This window comes from Balaenoptera borealis, assembly GCF_965194805.1.
Source record: "Balaenoptera borealis genome assembly, chromosome: 1".
In the NCBI taxonomy this organism is placed as follows: Eukaryota; Metazoa; Chordata; class Mammalia; order Artiodactyla; family Balaenopteridae; genus Balaenoptera; species Balaenoptera borealis.
The window spans coordinates 158,289,124-158,304,972 of NC_138860.1; the positions used below are offsets into that span (position 1 = coordinate 158,289,124).

Genomic DNA, 15,849 nt, shown 5'->3' on the forward strand with positions numbered 1-15,849 from the left:
AGCAGTAGCCTTATGTATTGACGTGCTCCTATGTTGGGTGCGTATTTAATTGTTATATCTTCTTCTTGGATTGATCCCTTGATCATTATGTAGTGTCCTTCCTTGTCTCTTGTAACATTCTTTATTTGAAAGTCTATTTTATCTGATATGAGTATGGCTACTCCACCTTTCTTTCGATTTCCATTTGAATGGAATATCTTTTTCCATCCCCTCACTTTCAGTCTGTATGTGTCCCTAGGTCTAAAGTGGGTCTCTTGTAGACAGCATATCAATAGGTCTTGTTTTTGTATCCATTCAACAAGCCTGTGTCTTTTGGTTGGAGCATTTAATCCTTTCATGTTTAAGGTAATTATAGATATGTATGTTCCTATGACCATTTTCTTAATTGTTTTGGGTTTCTTTTTGTAGGTCCTTTTCTTCTCTTGTGTTTCCCACTTAGAGAAGTTCCTTTAGCATTTGTTGTAGACCTGGTTTGGTGGTGCTGAATTCTCTTAGCTTTTGCTTGTCTGTAAAGCTTTTGATTTCTCCATCGAATCTGAATGAGATCCTTGCCAGGTAGAGTAATCTTGGCTGTAGGTTCTTCCCTTTCATCACTTTAAATATGTCATGCCACTCCCTTCTGGCTTGTAGAGTTTCTGCTGAGAAATCAGCTGTTAACCTTATGGGAGTTCCCTTGCATGTTATTTGTCGTTTTTCCCTTGCTGCTTTCAATAATTTTTCTTTGTCTTTAATTTTTGCCAATTTGATTACTGTGCATCTCGGCATGTTTCTCCTTGGGTTTATCCTCTATGGGACTCTCTGCACTTCTTGGACTTGGGTGGCTATTTCCTTTCCCATGTTAGGGAAGTTTTCAACTATAATCCCTTCAAATATTTTCTCGGGTCCTTTCTCTCTCTCTTCTCCTTCTGGGACTCCTATAATGCGAACGTTGCTGCATTTAATGTTGTCCCAGAGGTCTCTTAGGCTGTTTTCACTTCTTTTCATTCTTTTTTCTTTATTCTGTTCCGCAGCAGTGAATTCCACCATTCTGTCTTCCAGGTCACTTATCGGTTCTTCTGCCTCAGTTATTCCGCTATTGATTCCTTCTAGTGTAGTTTTCATTTCAGTTATTGTATTGTTCATCTCTCTTTGTTTGTTCTTTAATTCTTCTACATCTTTGTTAAACATTTCTTGCATCTTCTCAATCTTTGCCTCCATTCTTTTTCTGAGGTCCTGGATGTTCTTCACTATCATTATTCTGAATTCTTTTTCTTGAAGGTTGCCTATCTCCACTTCATTTAGTTGTTTTTCTGGGGTTTTATCTTGTTTCCTTGTCTGGTACATAGTCCTCTGCCTTTTCATCTTGTCTATCTTTCTGTGACTGTGGTTTTTGTTCCACAGCTGCAGGATTGTAGTTCTTCTTGTTTCTGCTGTCTGCCCTCTGGTGGATGAGCCTATCTAAGAGGCTTGTGCAAGTTTCCTGATGTGGGGTACTGGTCATGGGTAGAGCTGGCTGTTGCTCTGCTGGGCTGAGCTCAGTAAAACTTTCATCTGCTTGTCTGCTGATGGGCGGAGCTGGGTTCCCTCCCTGTTGGTTGTTTGGCCTGAGGCGACCCAACACTGGAGTCTACCCAGGCTCTTTGGTGGGGTTAATGGCGGACTCTGGGAGGGCTCACGCCAAAGAGTACTTCTGTGAGCTTCTGCTGCCCATGTCCTTGTCCCCATGGTGAGCCAAGCCAGCCCCCACCTCTGCAGCAGACCCTTCAACACCAGCAGGTAGGTCTGGTTCAGTCTCCTATGGGGTCACCGCTCCTTCCCCTGGGTCCTGATGTGCACACTACTTTGTGTGTGCCCTCCAAGAGTGGAGTCTCCATTTCCCCCAGTGCTGTCCAAGTCCTGCAATCAAATCTCGCTAGCCTTCAAAGTCTGATTCTCTAGGAATTCCTCCTCCCGTTGCCGGACCCCACGTTCGGATGCCTGATGTGGGGCTCAGAACCTTCACTCCAGTGGGTGGACTTCTGTGGTATAAGTGTTCTCCAGTTTGTGAGTCACCCACCCAGCAGTTATGGGATTTGACTTTATTGTGATTGTGCCCCTCCTACCGTCTCATTGTGGCTTCTCCTTTGTCTTTGGATGTGGGCAATCTTTTATGGTGAGTTCCAGTATCTCCCTGTCGATGATTGTTCAGCAGTTAGTTGTGATTCTGGTGCTCTTGCAAGAGGGAGTGAGAGCACGTCCTTCTACTCTGCCATCTTGAACCAATCTATCTAATTGCTTTATAAACTGTGTCTGGTAATTCCAATTTCAGAAGTCTTTGTGGGTCCCCCTCTGTTGTCTGTTGTTCTTCATGGTTCTCTCTAATGGAGTCTTGTTTCCTTATGTGCTTAGTAATTTTTTCTGTGAGCTATTCATTTCCTTGAAAAGTTATCTGTGAGGAATTCATGTCTTCCTCCAGAGAGGGACTGCAATTGCTTCTGCCAGGAGCATGGAGGCACTGCCAGTCTGGAAGACCTTAGACGGAGTTCATAGCTTGAAGTCCGTGGATCACCTGAGTGATGAGAGCCCTGGCTGTGAGTATCAAGCGTTTCTTTTTTATTGACTTATTGCCCTGATCTGCTCAGAGCTCTGGCAATCTTTCCTGCAGTCCTGATTTAGAGGTACAGGTGTAGTTCTAGTTTATCCTTAAGTTGAGTCCTTTGGGGTTCCAGTTCAATGCAGAAAGGATCAAAAATGGAAAATGTGGAAGTTAGTAGACCTGGAGGCTAGAATGAGAAGGTCTTACACTTTTTTTTTTGGTCTTACACTTAATCAGAGTTTCAGAGGAGGAGTAGAGACAGAATGGGGCAGAGGCAAAATTTAAAGAGATAATGGCTAAAAATTTTCCAGAACATATGAATTCATGTACTATTGAAGCTAAATGAATCCAATCAAGATAAACAAAAAGAAATTCCTACATTTGTATATTTACTCATAGAATGCTTTCTTTTACTCTTCATAAAAACCTTAGGAAATTGGTATTATTATCTATGTTTTTCATAAAGGAAAATTGTGATTCGGAGAGCCAAAATGAATTATCTAAGGTCATATAATTCTAAGCAGAAGGGGCAGAATTCAAATCCAGTTCTGATCCAAGTTCAGGTCCTTTCCTATACATTGGAAATAGAACACAACACAGCAGAGAAAGACTTCATAAGGGGAGATCTGAATATTGCTAAGGAATTACCTCCAAAAACCAGGATCTTTAACTTGGAAACTTCTCCCTGGAAGCAGGTAAAAACCTTTCCTATGTATCTGTGCTTTGCTCTGAAGATAGCACTGGATTAGAAAAGTTCTTGCAGTAAGAGGCAGGAAAGTTCTAGCTTATACCTTAAATTGTGAGTTAAATATAACGAGGCCAAGCCAGTTCCCCAGCCTAAAGACCAAGTTGACTCAAATGTTTTACGGAACTGGTCTGGTACACAGAAGAAAGCTATACAACAGCTTCCTATGTACCACCCAGCTGTCAGGTCAGTGGGGCAGGAGTGTCCTCTTAATTCCCCTCCTTACACTGCTGAAGACAGTTTAAATAGTATAGTTAACGTGTCCTGGATAACATGTCTTTTGTTCATCAATGTGATTCAGCTGGTAAATTACTACATCTCTTCCGTTCTGGAGGCATTTCACTTGTTTATAGCTTATGCTTGATTTGTTTTTTGCCCAGAGCACTAAATCAAGAATTTTCTAAGGAAGAAGCCTGTGGATTTCCAGCATAATCAAGCCCCATTCCCTAGATGTTAACATGTGACTGACATCTCTATACTAGCTTGGTATATAGAAGAGACTGTTCTTCCCTCCATGGCTGCCTCCATGATGTATAAAAGCTGGGAGAATTACAACACCTGAACTCATAGTATGAGGCACCAGAGCCAAGAAGCCAGTTGCCAGGAAACGGGGCTAGATGCCAGACAATTCAGTGGGAAAGCCAAATAACCCTGGGTTTGATGCCTTGTATGTAGGTGTAGCCATCACTATCAGAAGCAGCTGTGGTCAAGGCCTCATGCAAGAGAGGAAAGAAAGAGACAATTCTGATCTTTCACGTCTGTCTGGTACAGGACAGGGGCAGAGGTGTACAAAGACGACTAACCACAGAAAGGAGCCACAGGCAGTTCTGCAACCATTTCCTGCACATCCACCACGTGAGGGGTCCTGTGCAGGGCAGGAACGCAGAGTGGATAGAGCCCAATCTCCAGGCAGCCCAGTCTAATGAGGGAAGCACACAGGCATCCACCTGTCATCCGTGCAGCCAAGCAGCCAGCCATGCAGCCATGTGTTCAGTGTTTACTGAGCACCTAACAAACATACGGCAGCGCTGCCTAGGTGCTAGGGAGACCAAGAGGGCCAGGACAGGGAAGGATTCTGAAAGAATTAGATGCCTATTTGAAAGCCCCTGTAAATTCACCATTTCAATTCATTCCTTACAATGACCCTGTGAGGTAGGTATATTGATGTCCTCATGTTATAGGTGAAACTGTGGTTCAGAGTGGTTAAGTGGTCTGCCCCAAATCACAAAGAAAGTAAATGGCAATCCGGGATTTGAACCAAGCACGGCCTGGTTCCGAGCCTGTGCTCTTAATAAATTAATAACTATTACACAGTTAATTATACAGTAATGAGATAATGGGTGTCAGAGGTAGAAAATTCACAGGAAGCAGAGGAAGAGATAATTAATTCTGTATAGGAAGGAGGTGGACTTTAAGTTTTCCTAGTGGACAAGCAAGGAAAGGGGATTTCAGACACAGATAAAAAACATATGGAAGAGTAGAGGGAAAGGGAGGATCGACCTGTGGGAGAGAGACAGGAGTTAAAGCATGGAGGAAGCCTGAGCACAGAACGTTTTGCATGCCTGGCTGCAGAACATCTTTGAAAGGCTTTGCAATGCCTCCTGCTGTGACTTGATCATCCTCCACTCTGCAGCAGAAGCCTTTCCTCCTCGTCCTTCAAACTCCTGGCGGGAGCTCCTTCTGTAACGAGCTTCCTGTGCCAGCCAAATCTAAGGCCTTATGTTTGCACCCACAATCTCATCCTCTCCAGGCCCCTGCAGACTGTAATGTGCTCTAAGCTTCAGCTGACAGACTGAGGACAGAGGCCCCAGGGAACCGCCAACAACCACAGGTCTGATGAGAGCTGGCCCTTCGAGGTTGGCCCCCAGCTCTCAGACCTCTCTACAACAGAGTCAAGGAATTGTCTCATTCTACTCACAGTTTAGAGTCCAACTTCAGGAGGAAGCCCAACCGATCATATTCTGAAAAAGAAAAGCAAAGCAGAAAATGTCACTGATGTCAAGCCACTGTTGACACTAGCAGATTACACTCCCCAACCCAGACCCAGACCACAAGGGTGGGCAACTGCTTCCAGATCCAAACACATAAGCCGCAAGTAAATTTAAGTCACCAAACTCTTGCTGAACACCTGTCTTGTGAAGGACCAGGTTCAATGCCAGGTATTTCCCAGGCCTTGTAGGCCAACCACTCCTATGCTGACATATAACTGTCCTCCTGTTCAAATGTGGTACTTGAAACTGAAATTTAGTAAGCCACAAAATGGGACCCTTGGAGAAGTAAGAGGGTCAGAAGCAACCTCTGCTTCCTCTAAGCTATAAACTCTAAGATTTATGCTGAATCAGTCATGTTAACTATGGGGTAAAAATATGGTAGCCAAGGGGTGCTCAAATCCATGGCAATGATCCTCTTCATGACAGTCACAAAGAAGCGAAAGACCTGATTTCATAAAGGACAGGAAATTTAAAATGAAATCTAAAAACAAATTGGTAATGTGTTTGCAACAAATGATTAATCATTGATATTGTACTTAATTTCTCTATATCCTGCCTCATTCTAAAACAAAGTTGAAGCAATTTTACAAAATTGTCTGAAGTATAAGATTTTTAAAAAGAAGAAATCTTTTTAAAAATCTTGTAGGCAAAGTGGAAATCAGCATAGGAAAAATAATAAAAAGCAGCCAGGATAAGAATACCAAAAGTGGTTGTCCTAAGGTTTTATGTGCTTGCTGGAAGAGGATTATAGATATATCCCCAAGATTTCTCACAGCTAAAACTAAACGCAAAGCACTGTTTTAATGGTTTACAGTGTCCATAAAGTAAACCAGGAGAATCCCAGCTCTTCCTTTTTTTTTTGATTTGCAATTTTATTTTACTTTTTTATACAGCAGGTTCTTACTAGTTATCTATTTTATACATATTAGTGTATACATGTCAATCCCAATCTCCCAATTCATCCCACCCCCCCCCCTCCCCAACCCCCAGCTCTTCCTGATAACTAAGAGTTTAGGGAAGCTTCCTCTGTGTCCTCAAAAATATCTGTATAAAGAAATGTTAGGAAGTGTCATAAGATTGTTTCATATAGCTTTATTCAATGATTGCAAAGAATGTGTGTGTGTGTGTGTGTGTGTGTGTGTAAAGTAGCTACGTCAAAATAAGGTGGTCTAGGAATGTAGTTCTCAGTTGGCCTCGCTTAATCTGAGGGTAAAACAGAATACCAAGACCAAACAACTGTTTGGAAAAAGCCATGCAGCACAGCTTTCAAAGAACTCAGTCTTTAATAAACAATGAATGGCAAAAAGAGGGAGATTACACACACTGACAAGAACCTCGCAGGAGCCACTCTGCAAGGCCAATTAAGGCCAGACTGTGCACTTTCATAAGCAGCAGAGCTGCAGGGAGAGAATAATTCCTCTTCTTAAAACTGAAGATATAACAACTCCAACACACAACTCAACAGAAGGCTTGCCTCCTAAGAGTATATACTTGGGCAAGTGAAAGCCTTTCCTCAAAATAATTCTGGTTTTGCTCTAATTCAGATAAATGGATAAGAGACTTTGCTTAACAGGAACTTATAAAAATCAATAAGGTTTCAATTTAAAAAATAAACTGAAAACAAAATTTGCCAAAAGAGTTAGTTTCAAAGTTGAATACTCTTTCAACAATCCTATTTTATCATTCCATGAAAAAGAAAACCTCATTAACTTGCCAACACCTGTTGCTTTTTCTCCAAGTGGCCATAATCTTGGGGAAACTATCCTGTTACTCCTTCTCAGATCTGAGCTAAGACCCCCTTGGACATACAATGAATCCACATTTTGGCTGATTCCCTCCAGAGAGGCCAGAGAATGTTTTCCCCCTGCTGCAAACTGAAACATCAGGGGCCAAGTAAGAACATAACATAAGCCAGGGAAGTGGGAGAATGTAATGCCCTCCGGCAGCAAATCACACAACTTATTTTAGTTGCACTAAAAACAAATCCTGTTGAAATGTCTTTTTCTCACCACATATTTTTGTATAGTAACCATGATTATATTTATGGGTTACTTTCCAATGGCACCTTAAGTTGTCTTTTACACACACACATACACACACACACTAACTGCACATTAAACACATAAGAATACTTTGTATCTCTAAATAAATTATGTCTCTCCCTTCCATGGCTCTTTTGGACTATCTTGTTTTTTCTCTTTTGTTAAGAAACACGAGTACCAGAAATATTTCACTTTAGTCCTTAATTTAAGAAAAGGTAACTGCATGAGCCCAATGATGATAAATGGCAACTGACATTGGCTTCAGGTCACAGAGCCCAGAGGGAATGGAGTCCCTCCTGTCAAAGGGGGCAGCCCCCACCACCTCCAGCTAACTATGCCAGGCAGCAGTGCAGGCCCAGCGTTGCCACATCTTCTGTTTCTTTAAAGCCAGGAATCTGGATCTTAAAATCCAGAGGTTAAAATTTCTCAATCTGTAAATACTGGCAATAGATTCAAGAAAAAATTAAAGATTATGAGGATCAACCAAAGTATGTCCATGGACAGGATTCAGGCAGCAGGCTAACAGTTTGTAAACTCTGTCCTACACTGGCAGAGGGCTGGAGGCGTTTTTCTTTTGTGGCTGCATACTTGATAAATATTTGTTAACTGTTTTTATCAGGATTATTTGGTTACAGTGGTCATAAATCCAACAGGATGCTAAGATGCTAAGATAGTTTCAGCCAAGCCTCTAGGATGATAAGTTTCGGACACTCAAGTGAGGTGCTAGACTAGGATGCAGATTTTCCAAGGAAATATCTGAAAACTTGTTACCTCATTCTAAAAGCTCTCCCAACATCAAATATAAAAGTAACTGGCTGTGAGACATTAAGGGAGAGAGGACTTGAAGAATTTCTTTGGAGACAGCAGTGTTATGATCTCCACCTTCCTGCAGGGGCAACATGGGTAGTGTACTTGGCTCTTACTCAAGCGTGGTGAGAAAAGCTTAACATATGACTCTTAAAGAAAGGGGAATACAGTGGACTGCCAGGTGTCTAAATTCTACCTGAGAAACATAAAGGACACAAGATGCACTGGCTGCAAAGGATAGAGCTGCATGGGAACTGGTCTGCACTCCCAGAATTTGTCGCAGAAAATGATGCATGAGTAAGCTAGTTTGGGTTGTTTTAGGTCCTTTCCTAAAGATGTGTCCAGCAGGCTGAAGGGTCCTCAGCAGATAGAAGCAAGAGCAGACACCGGGAGTCCCAGGAGCTACAGAAGGAGTGAGTGACAAGGCTTTGGTGAGTACATTGCCCACATCAGGAGACCTACAGAGGAGAGGTCCCCAGATGGAGGGGTCTCCAAAATGTCTACAAGAGAACCCCACAAGGGTCAGCTTTACACACTTGCCAGTTCAGGGAGTGCTGACACTATCTTGTGTCTTCTCTGCTCATTCTCTCTCCCTTCCCCACCAACTCCAGAGAGGTCCAAAACCGCAGCCAGCAACTGGGGGACGAGTGGAAGGAGGAGGACAAGCAGGGCACATCCCCTCCCTGGGTCAGCACCGCTGGTTCTAAGCCCTGTGCAGGGAGGGGAAGTCACTACAGCTCTGAACGAACTGAAAGCTATGACTATTGCCGTAAGGCAGGACACTAATTTTGGAACTGGTGATTCAATGTCACCATGGGATTTCTATTACCTCAGAGGTACCAAAAAGTTCTCTGGACCTCCCACACTGAAAATATCTTATGGGGACAGAGAGACACCAATGAAAGTGGCTGTGATTATCCCCTGATGTTTCCTGCATGTTCAACATACTGGTTGCACTAACTTAGGCAAATACGGTGATTCAGCGGTTCACATAACCAAAGCATGGGAAGGGCCAGGGTGCAGAGGGCTTCAGAGATGACTGAAAGTGACTGGAATGCCAGCAGGCCTCCCTCAGTTAGCTTTACTCTCCCCAACTAGCTTTCTTCCCAAGTCAGGACACATGGCCAGTAGCAATTTGCAGGCCATATCTTCAGTTCTGCCACTGAAAAGGGCATGAGACCCGGCATCTCTGTTCCTAATGGCAAAACTCCCAGGGAAGGGCTACAAGTGGTCTAGCTTGCTTCAGCTCCTCATCCACTGTCTGAATCACAGTGATCAAGAAGATGGGGTTTGTAAAAAGTTATGATTCTGACATGACACACCTGGTTAGAAGGCATTTACCAGAAGGAGGAATGTGTTGTCCTGAACAAATAAAAGCTCCTGGGAACAGCAAGAAGTCCTTGGAAAACTTAAAGCTAGCCCAATCTCCCAGGTATAATAGGTATACCCACTGTTAAAATGGGCCACAGACTTTTTTTCTCTTGTCCTCGTCCATTCTGCTGTGGGTTTTTTTCTTCCTTGGCCAATCTCCTCTTTAAATCTTTCTCATAATGCCCTCTGGACCCCATATGCCAACTACCTGGCTTACTTCCCTCTACCTCCTGGCAGACCTGAAGCCTGAAGCCTGACTCTGCCCTGCAAGACCTGGCTTTTCCTGTGGCTCTCAATAGGAGGCTGCTTTTTCTCTCAAATGCCAAGCACCTGTGGGTAGTGAGAAGTGAGTGATTATGATGTGCTGTGGTATAGTTTTCACCATTTTTCTTGTGTTTGGGGTTCACTGAGATTCTGGGATCTGTGGGTTTATAGTTTTAATCAAACTTGAAAATATCTTGGCCATTATTTCCTCAAAAATTTTTCTGCCCTCCCCTCTCTTCCGGGGGCTCCAGTTACACATGTATCAGGGTGCTTGACATCCCACCACTCACTGACACTCTGTTCATTTGTTTCCAGTAATTTTTAGATGGTTTCTGTTGATATATCTTATAGTTCACTACTTTTTCTTCTGCAGTGTCTAATCTGTCATTTATACATTGAGTATATTTTTCTTCTCAAACACTATTTTTCATATCTAAGATTCTTTTTTATATCTTACATGCCTTCCCTTAATATTCTCATGCTTTCTTCTACCTCCTTGAAGATATGAAATATGTTTTAACATCTTTGCCTACTAATTCTATCATTTGTGTTATCTCTACGCCTGTTTCTATCAACTGATTTTTCTCCTCATATGGGTTGTATTTTCAAGCTTTTCTGAACTACCTGGTCATTCTTTTTTTTTTTTTTAATTGAAGTATAGTTGATGTACAATATTATATACAATATAATACCATATAGTGATTCACAATTTTTAAAGGTTATATTTCATTTATAGCTATTATAAAATACTGGCGAAATTCCCTGTGCTGTACAATAATATCGTTGTAGCTTACTTTATACCTAATAGTTTGTACCTCTTAATCCCCTACCCCTATATTGCCCCGCCCCCTTTCCCTCTTCCCTCTGGAAACTGCTAGTTTGTTCTCTATATCTGTGAGTCTGTTTCTTTTTTGTTATATTCACTAGTTTGCTCTGTTTTTTAGATTCCACATATAAGTGATATCATACAGTATTTGTCTTTTTCTGTCTGACTTATTTCACTTCGCATAATACCCTCCAAGTGCAACCATGTTGTTGCAAATGGCAAAATTTCATTCTTTTTTTGTTTTAATTGAAGTATAGTTGATTTACAATATTGTGTTAGTTTCAGGTGTATAGCACAGTGATTCAGTTATACATATATATTCTTTCTCAGATTTTTTTCCTTTATATATTATTACAAAATATTGAGTATAGTTCCCTGTAGGTCCTTGTTGGTTAGCTATTTTACATACAGTAGTGTGTATATGTTAATCCCAAACTCCTAATTTATCCCCCCCCCTCTTTCCCCTTTGGTAACTATAAGTTTGCTTTCTATGTCTGTGGGTCTATTTCTGTTTTGTAATATGTACATTTGTATCTTTTTTTTTAGATTCCACATTTTGGCATTATCATATGATATTTGTCTTTCTCTGTCTGGCTTACTTCACTTAGTATGATAATCTTTAGGTCCATCCATATTGCTGCAAATGGCATTATTTCATTATTTTTTATGGCTGAGTAATATTCCATTGTATATATGTACCACATCTTTTTTTATCCATTCATCTGTCAATGGACATTTAGGTTGCTTCCATGTCTTGGCTACTGCAATGAACCTTGGGGTGCATGTATCTTTTCCAATTATAATTTTGTCCAGATATATGTCCAGGAGTGAGATCACTGGATCATATGGTAACTCTATTTTTAGTTTTTTAAGGAACCTCCATACTGTTTTCCATAGTGGCTGTATCAATTTACATTCCCACCAATAGTGTAGGGGGCTTCCCTTTTCTCCACACCTTCCCCAGCATTTATTATTTGTAGACTTTTTGATGATAGCCATTCTTACCAATGTGAGGTGATACCTCACTGTGGTTTTGATTTGCATTTCCCTAATAATTAGTGAGGCTGAACCTCTTTTCACGTGCCTGTTGACCATCTGCACTTCCTCTTTGGAAAAATGTCTATTTAGGTCTTCTGCGCATTTTTTTTAAAATCCAAAATGTGTTTATTGGGATGGTTTCCTATTCATCTTGATTCCAGGGGCTTTTAGTGCTGCTTCCATCTGAAGGAGCATCCTTCTGTAAGCCTTGCTTTTCCTCCTGTAGGCTGGCAGAGGATGGTAGAGCAGCCAACACACAAAACTACTGTTTGTGCATGGCTAAAGATGGTGGTGATTTTATAGTATCCTGGGCATTTCAAATCCATGAAATAGGAATTGGGGCTCTGCACCAGGTGCTTCTTCTTGTGTGTCCTCTTCTCTTCTGGAGAGGGATGAAGGAGATCCTTTGCAAGAGGCATGTTCTCGTGCGGAGGTCATCACCGTGGGAAAGGCTTCTGCACATTTTTTAATTGGGTTGTTTGTTTATGTTGTTTTATGAGCTGTTTATATATTCTGGATATTAATTCCTTATTGGTCATATCATTTGCAAATATTTTCTCCCATTCAGTAGGTCGTCTTTTCATTTTGTTGATGGTTTCCTTTGCTGTGCAAAAGCTTTTAAGTTTTATTAGGTCCCATTTGTTTATTCTTGTTTTTATTTCCTTTGCTTTAGGAGAGGAAAGCAAATATTGAAAAAATATTGCTACAATTTATGTCAAAGAGTGTTCTGCCTATGTTTTCCTCTAGGAGTTTCATAGTATCCAGTTATTACATTTAAGTCTTTAATTCATTTTGAGTTTATTTTTGTATATGGTGTTAGAGAATGTTCTAATTTCATTCTTTTACATGTAGCTGTCCAGTTTTCCCAGCACCACTTACTTGAAGAGACTGTCTTTTCTCCATTGTATATCCTTTCCTCCTTTGTTTTAGATTAATTGACCACAAGTCCATGGGTTTATTTCTGGGCTCTCTATTCTGTTCCATTGATCTATGTGTCTGTTTTTGTGCCAGGGCCATACTGTTTTGATTACTGTAGCTTTGTAGTATAGTCTGAAATCAGAGAGTGTGATTTCTCCAACTCTGTTCTTCTTTCTCAAGATTGTTTTGGCTATTCAGGGTCTTGTGTGTTTCCATACAAATTTTACAATTATTTGTTCTAGTTCTGTGAAAAATGCCATTGGTATTTTGATAGGGATTGCACTGAATCTGTAGGTTGCCTTGGGTAGTATGGTCATTTTCATAATATTAATTCTTCCAGTTAATTCTTCCAACATGGTATATCTTTCCATCTGTTTGTGTTGTCTTCAGTTTCTTTCATCAGTGTCTTATAGTTTACCAAGCATTATTCCTAGGTATTTTATTCTTTTTGATGTGATGGTAAATAGAATTGTTTCCTTTATTTCTCTCTCTGATAGCTCATTGTTAGTGTATAGAAATGCAGCCTGGTCATTCTTGACTGGATGTCAGCCATGTGAATTTTACCTTGTTGGATGCAGAATATTTGTGCATTCCTTAAGTATTTTTGAGGTGCTGTTTAATTACTTAGAAACAGTTTGATCCTTTCAATGCTTGCTTTTAAGCTTTGCAGGGTTGGGGTTAGAGGCAAAAGTGGACTTTAGTCTAGGGCTAATTTGCACCATTACTAATTTTGCCCCACTGCTAAGGCAATACCCTTCTAAGTACGCTATGTGATGCCTCACGTATTATGACATTTCCCCATTATTCCCAGCCCTGTGTGAGCTATAGAGAGTACTCTTCCTGTTCCTTTCCAGTGCTTCTTTCCTTGGCCTCCAGTCGTTTCCTCACACACGTGCTTTGATCAGCTGAGGAGTCCAAGCAGTCCTCAGCAGATCTCCAGTGCTCTCTCTGTGTGCAGCTCTCTCCTCTCTGGTACTCTGCCCATGAATTCTGGCTGCCTTGGTCTCCTCAAATTCTCAACTCTGTTTCCTCTTAGGAAGACTCCTGCGTTCGGTTTGGGTTCTTCTTCCCTGTGCTGTGGTCTGGAAATCTCATTTGTTTCCCTTCTTTCAAAGACCAGGGTCCTGAGCTACCTATTGTTCAATGTCTGAAGAAACTTTTTTTAATTTTTTTCATATATTTTGTCTATTTTTCAGTTGTTTCTCCTCCTTTCTTCACTTTTTCCCTATCTGGGAAAAAGTCTATCTGGTCTAGACTTCACCGTGCTTAACTATTCAGTTTAGCCGGCCCAATGATCTTTCCATTGCACCCAAACCAAATCTCTCATTCCTGCCCAACCCTCTCTAGAGAGCCTGAGCTCCAGACTTGTGTATGCAGCTGCCGTCTCCACTTTGATATCCTATAGTTACCTGAAACTCAGGCTGCCTCACACAGAGTTCATTTTCACCACCCTTACACGTGTACAACCTGCTCCTGTATTCCCTACCTTAATGAATGGTAACACTTTTCACCCAGCTGCCCAAGCTGGAAATCTGAGAGAACTCCTTGATCCCTGCTTCTTTCTTATTTCATTTAATTAAATACCATGTCCTTTTAATTACATCTTCTACATGGATCTCAAGTCCACTGACTTTTCTCCATTTCTACCATTCTTGATTAAGCCAGATTCACTTTTCACCTCAGTTACTATTAACAGCCTCCTACCAGGTTTCCCTGCGTCCTGTCTTGTCCCTTTCTAATGGATTCTCCATGATGTAACTAGACCAATCTTCCTAGAAGATAAATATGATTATGTCATAACTCTGCTTAAAACATTCAAATGGCCTCTACTGTTCTCAGAATAAATGCCAGTCTCTTAGTTTACAACGGCCTTCATGATCTGGCCTACAGTGACCACCCTAAGTTCTCTCTTTGACTCCCTGCATCACCCAACCCTGCCCCTGCCATGTTCTATGCTCCAGCCAGACTGAGCTATGTTATGTTCCTCCAAAGTACCTTATCACTTCCAGGCCTTCGTGCCTGCTTTTCCCTTCATGTAAAGTATCATTCCCAACCCCTTTTCACATTGGTTATTTCCTACACATGGCCCCTAAATGACCCACAGTCACCTCAAACTCAAAATGCTATAAATCAGACTTATCTTCACCCCATTCCCTGCCCTCCCCACAGCCTGTTTTGTTTCTTTGGTAACGGCATCACCATTCAGTCCCCGAAGAATGAAGTTTTTGGTGTGCCCTATTTCTCTCATTTCTAAATACAGATCCTCCTCCCTCTACCATGGTCACTGCTTTTGCTGAGTCTTCACTGTTGCTTAGGCTATGCAGCAACCACGTAATCTGTCTCTACCTGTCTTCCCAGCCCCATCTTCTGCCACCCCCTCCAGGCAGCCTTCATGCCTGAGACCTACTGCAGATGATGTTCCCTCAATCTATAATGCTCTCACTCCCCTTGTTAACTTGGTGAATTCCCACTCATCCTTCAAGATATAGCTGTCACCAAAGCTAAAAGTAATAGACATTTTTGTAGTGCCATAAGGACCTTCATGATTCGGCCTTTACCTACCTTTCCAGCTCCATCTTGTACTATCTTCTCCCTTGGGCACTGTGCTCTGGGCATTTTGCAGGTCTCTTAGTTCCTTGAATGAGCCAAGAATTCTCTCAACATAGGCCTTTTTCTTAGAAGCAGTTTTTCTGCCTGAAACATGTCCTCATCTCTTTATGTGGTTAATTCCTGCTCATTTTTAAGGCCCTAGTTCAAATGTACTCTTTTAGAAGAGCATGCCTTGACCCTCCTGTCTGGCTTGTGCCCCTCCTACATGCTCCTTTCACACAGTGTCTTACTTGCCCTCATAGCAATTACTCTATTATACAAATGTAATTATACAGTTATCAGACTATTTGACTGGTGGCTCTCCTCCACAGACTAAAAGTTCTAAGGCTTCGTCACCTAACACTGTGCTTGGCATGATAAATGAATGATGAATGACAACCCCTACTCTGATCTAAACTGTTAGCCTAAGTGTCCCCTTATCTGTGCTCTCCACCAAACTTGTAGAACTTAATGCAGTTCTGCTAATTTGCTCATGAGTCTGTAGTGCACATCTGTTGTTTCTGTCCTCTTTTAGAAAGAAGTCCCTTGAATTTCAGGGAACTACCCTTCTCCCATTGCAGGCAAGTGGTAAGACTATCAATGGGATGTGCCTTTCCAAAGTGTGGACACTTGACAAAAGCTAGGTTGGTTGGACTCTTTCTCTTGCAAGCTGAGTGACACCAGGGAGAAAAACAGCATGCTGA

The 15,849-nt window shown here is 41.6% G+C and overlaps 1 protein-coding gene and 1 pseudogene across 6 annotated transcripts in view; both read right to left on the minus strand.

The window, feature by feature from the left end:
- ST3GAL3 (ST3 beta-galactoside alpha-2,3-sialyltransferase 3) overlaps nucleotides 1-15,849 on the minus strand; it is a 236,548-nt gene that overhangs the window by 104,858 nt on the left and 115,841 nt on the right. For all 5 annotated transcript variants that reach the window (XM_082365374.1, XM_082365376.1, XM_082365373.1 and 2 more), the window contains one exon: nucleotides 5,218-5,260. In XM_082365374.1, the coding sequence (XP_082221500.1) occupies nucleotides 5,218-5,260 (43 nt within the window). The remainder of the gene's footprint in view (nucleotides 1-5,217; nucleotides 5,261-15,849) is intronic.
- Nucleotides 11,741-13,561, minus strand: LOC309615822 (small ribosomal subunit protein eS27 pseudogene; annotated as a pseudogene). The gene has a single exon. The product of its transcript is annotated as a small ribosomal subunit protein eS27 pseudogene (transcript).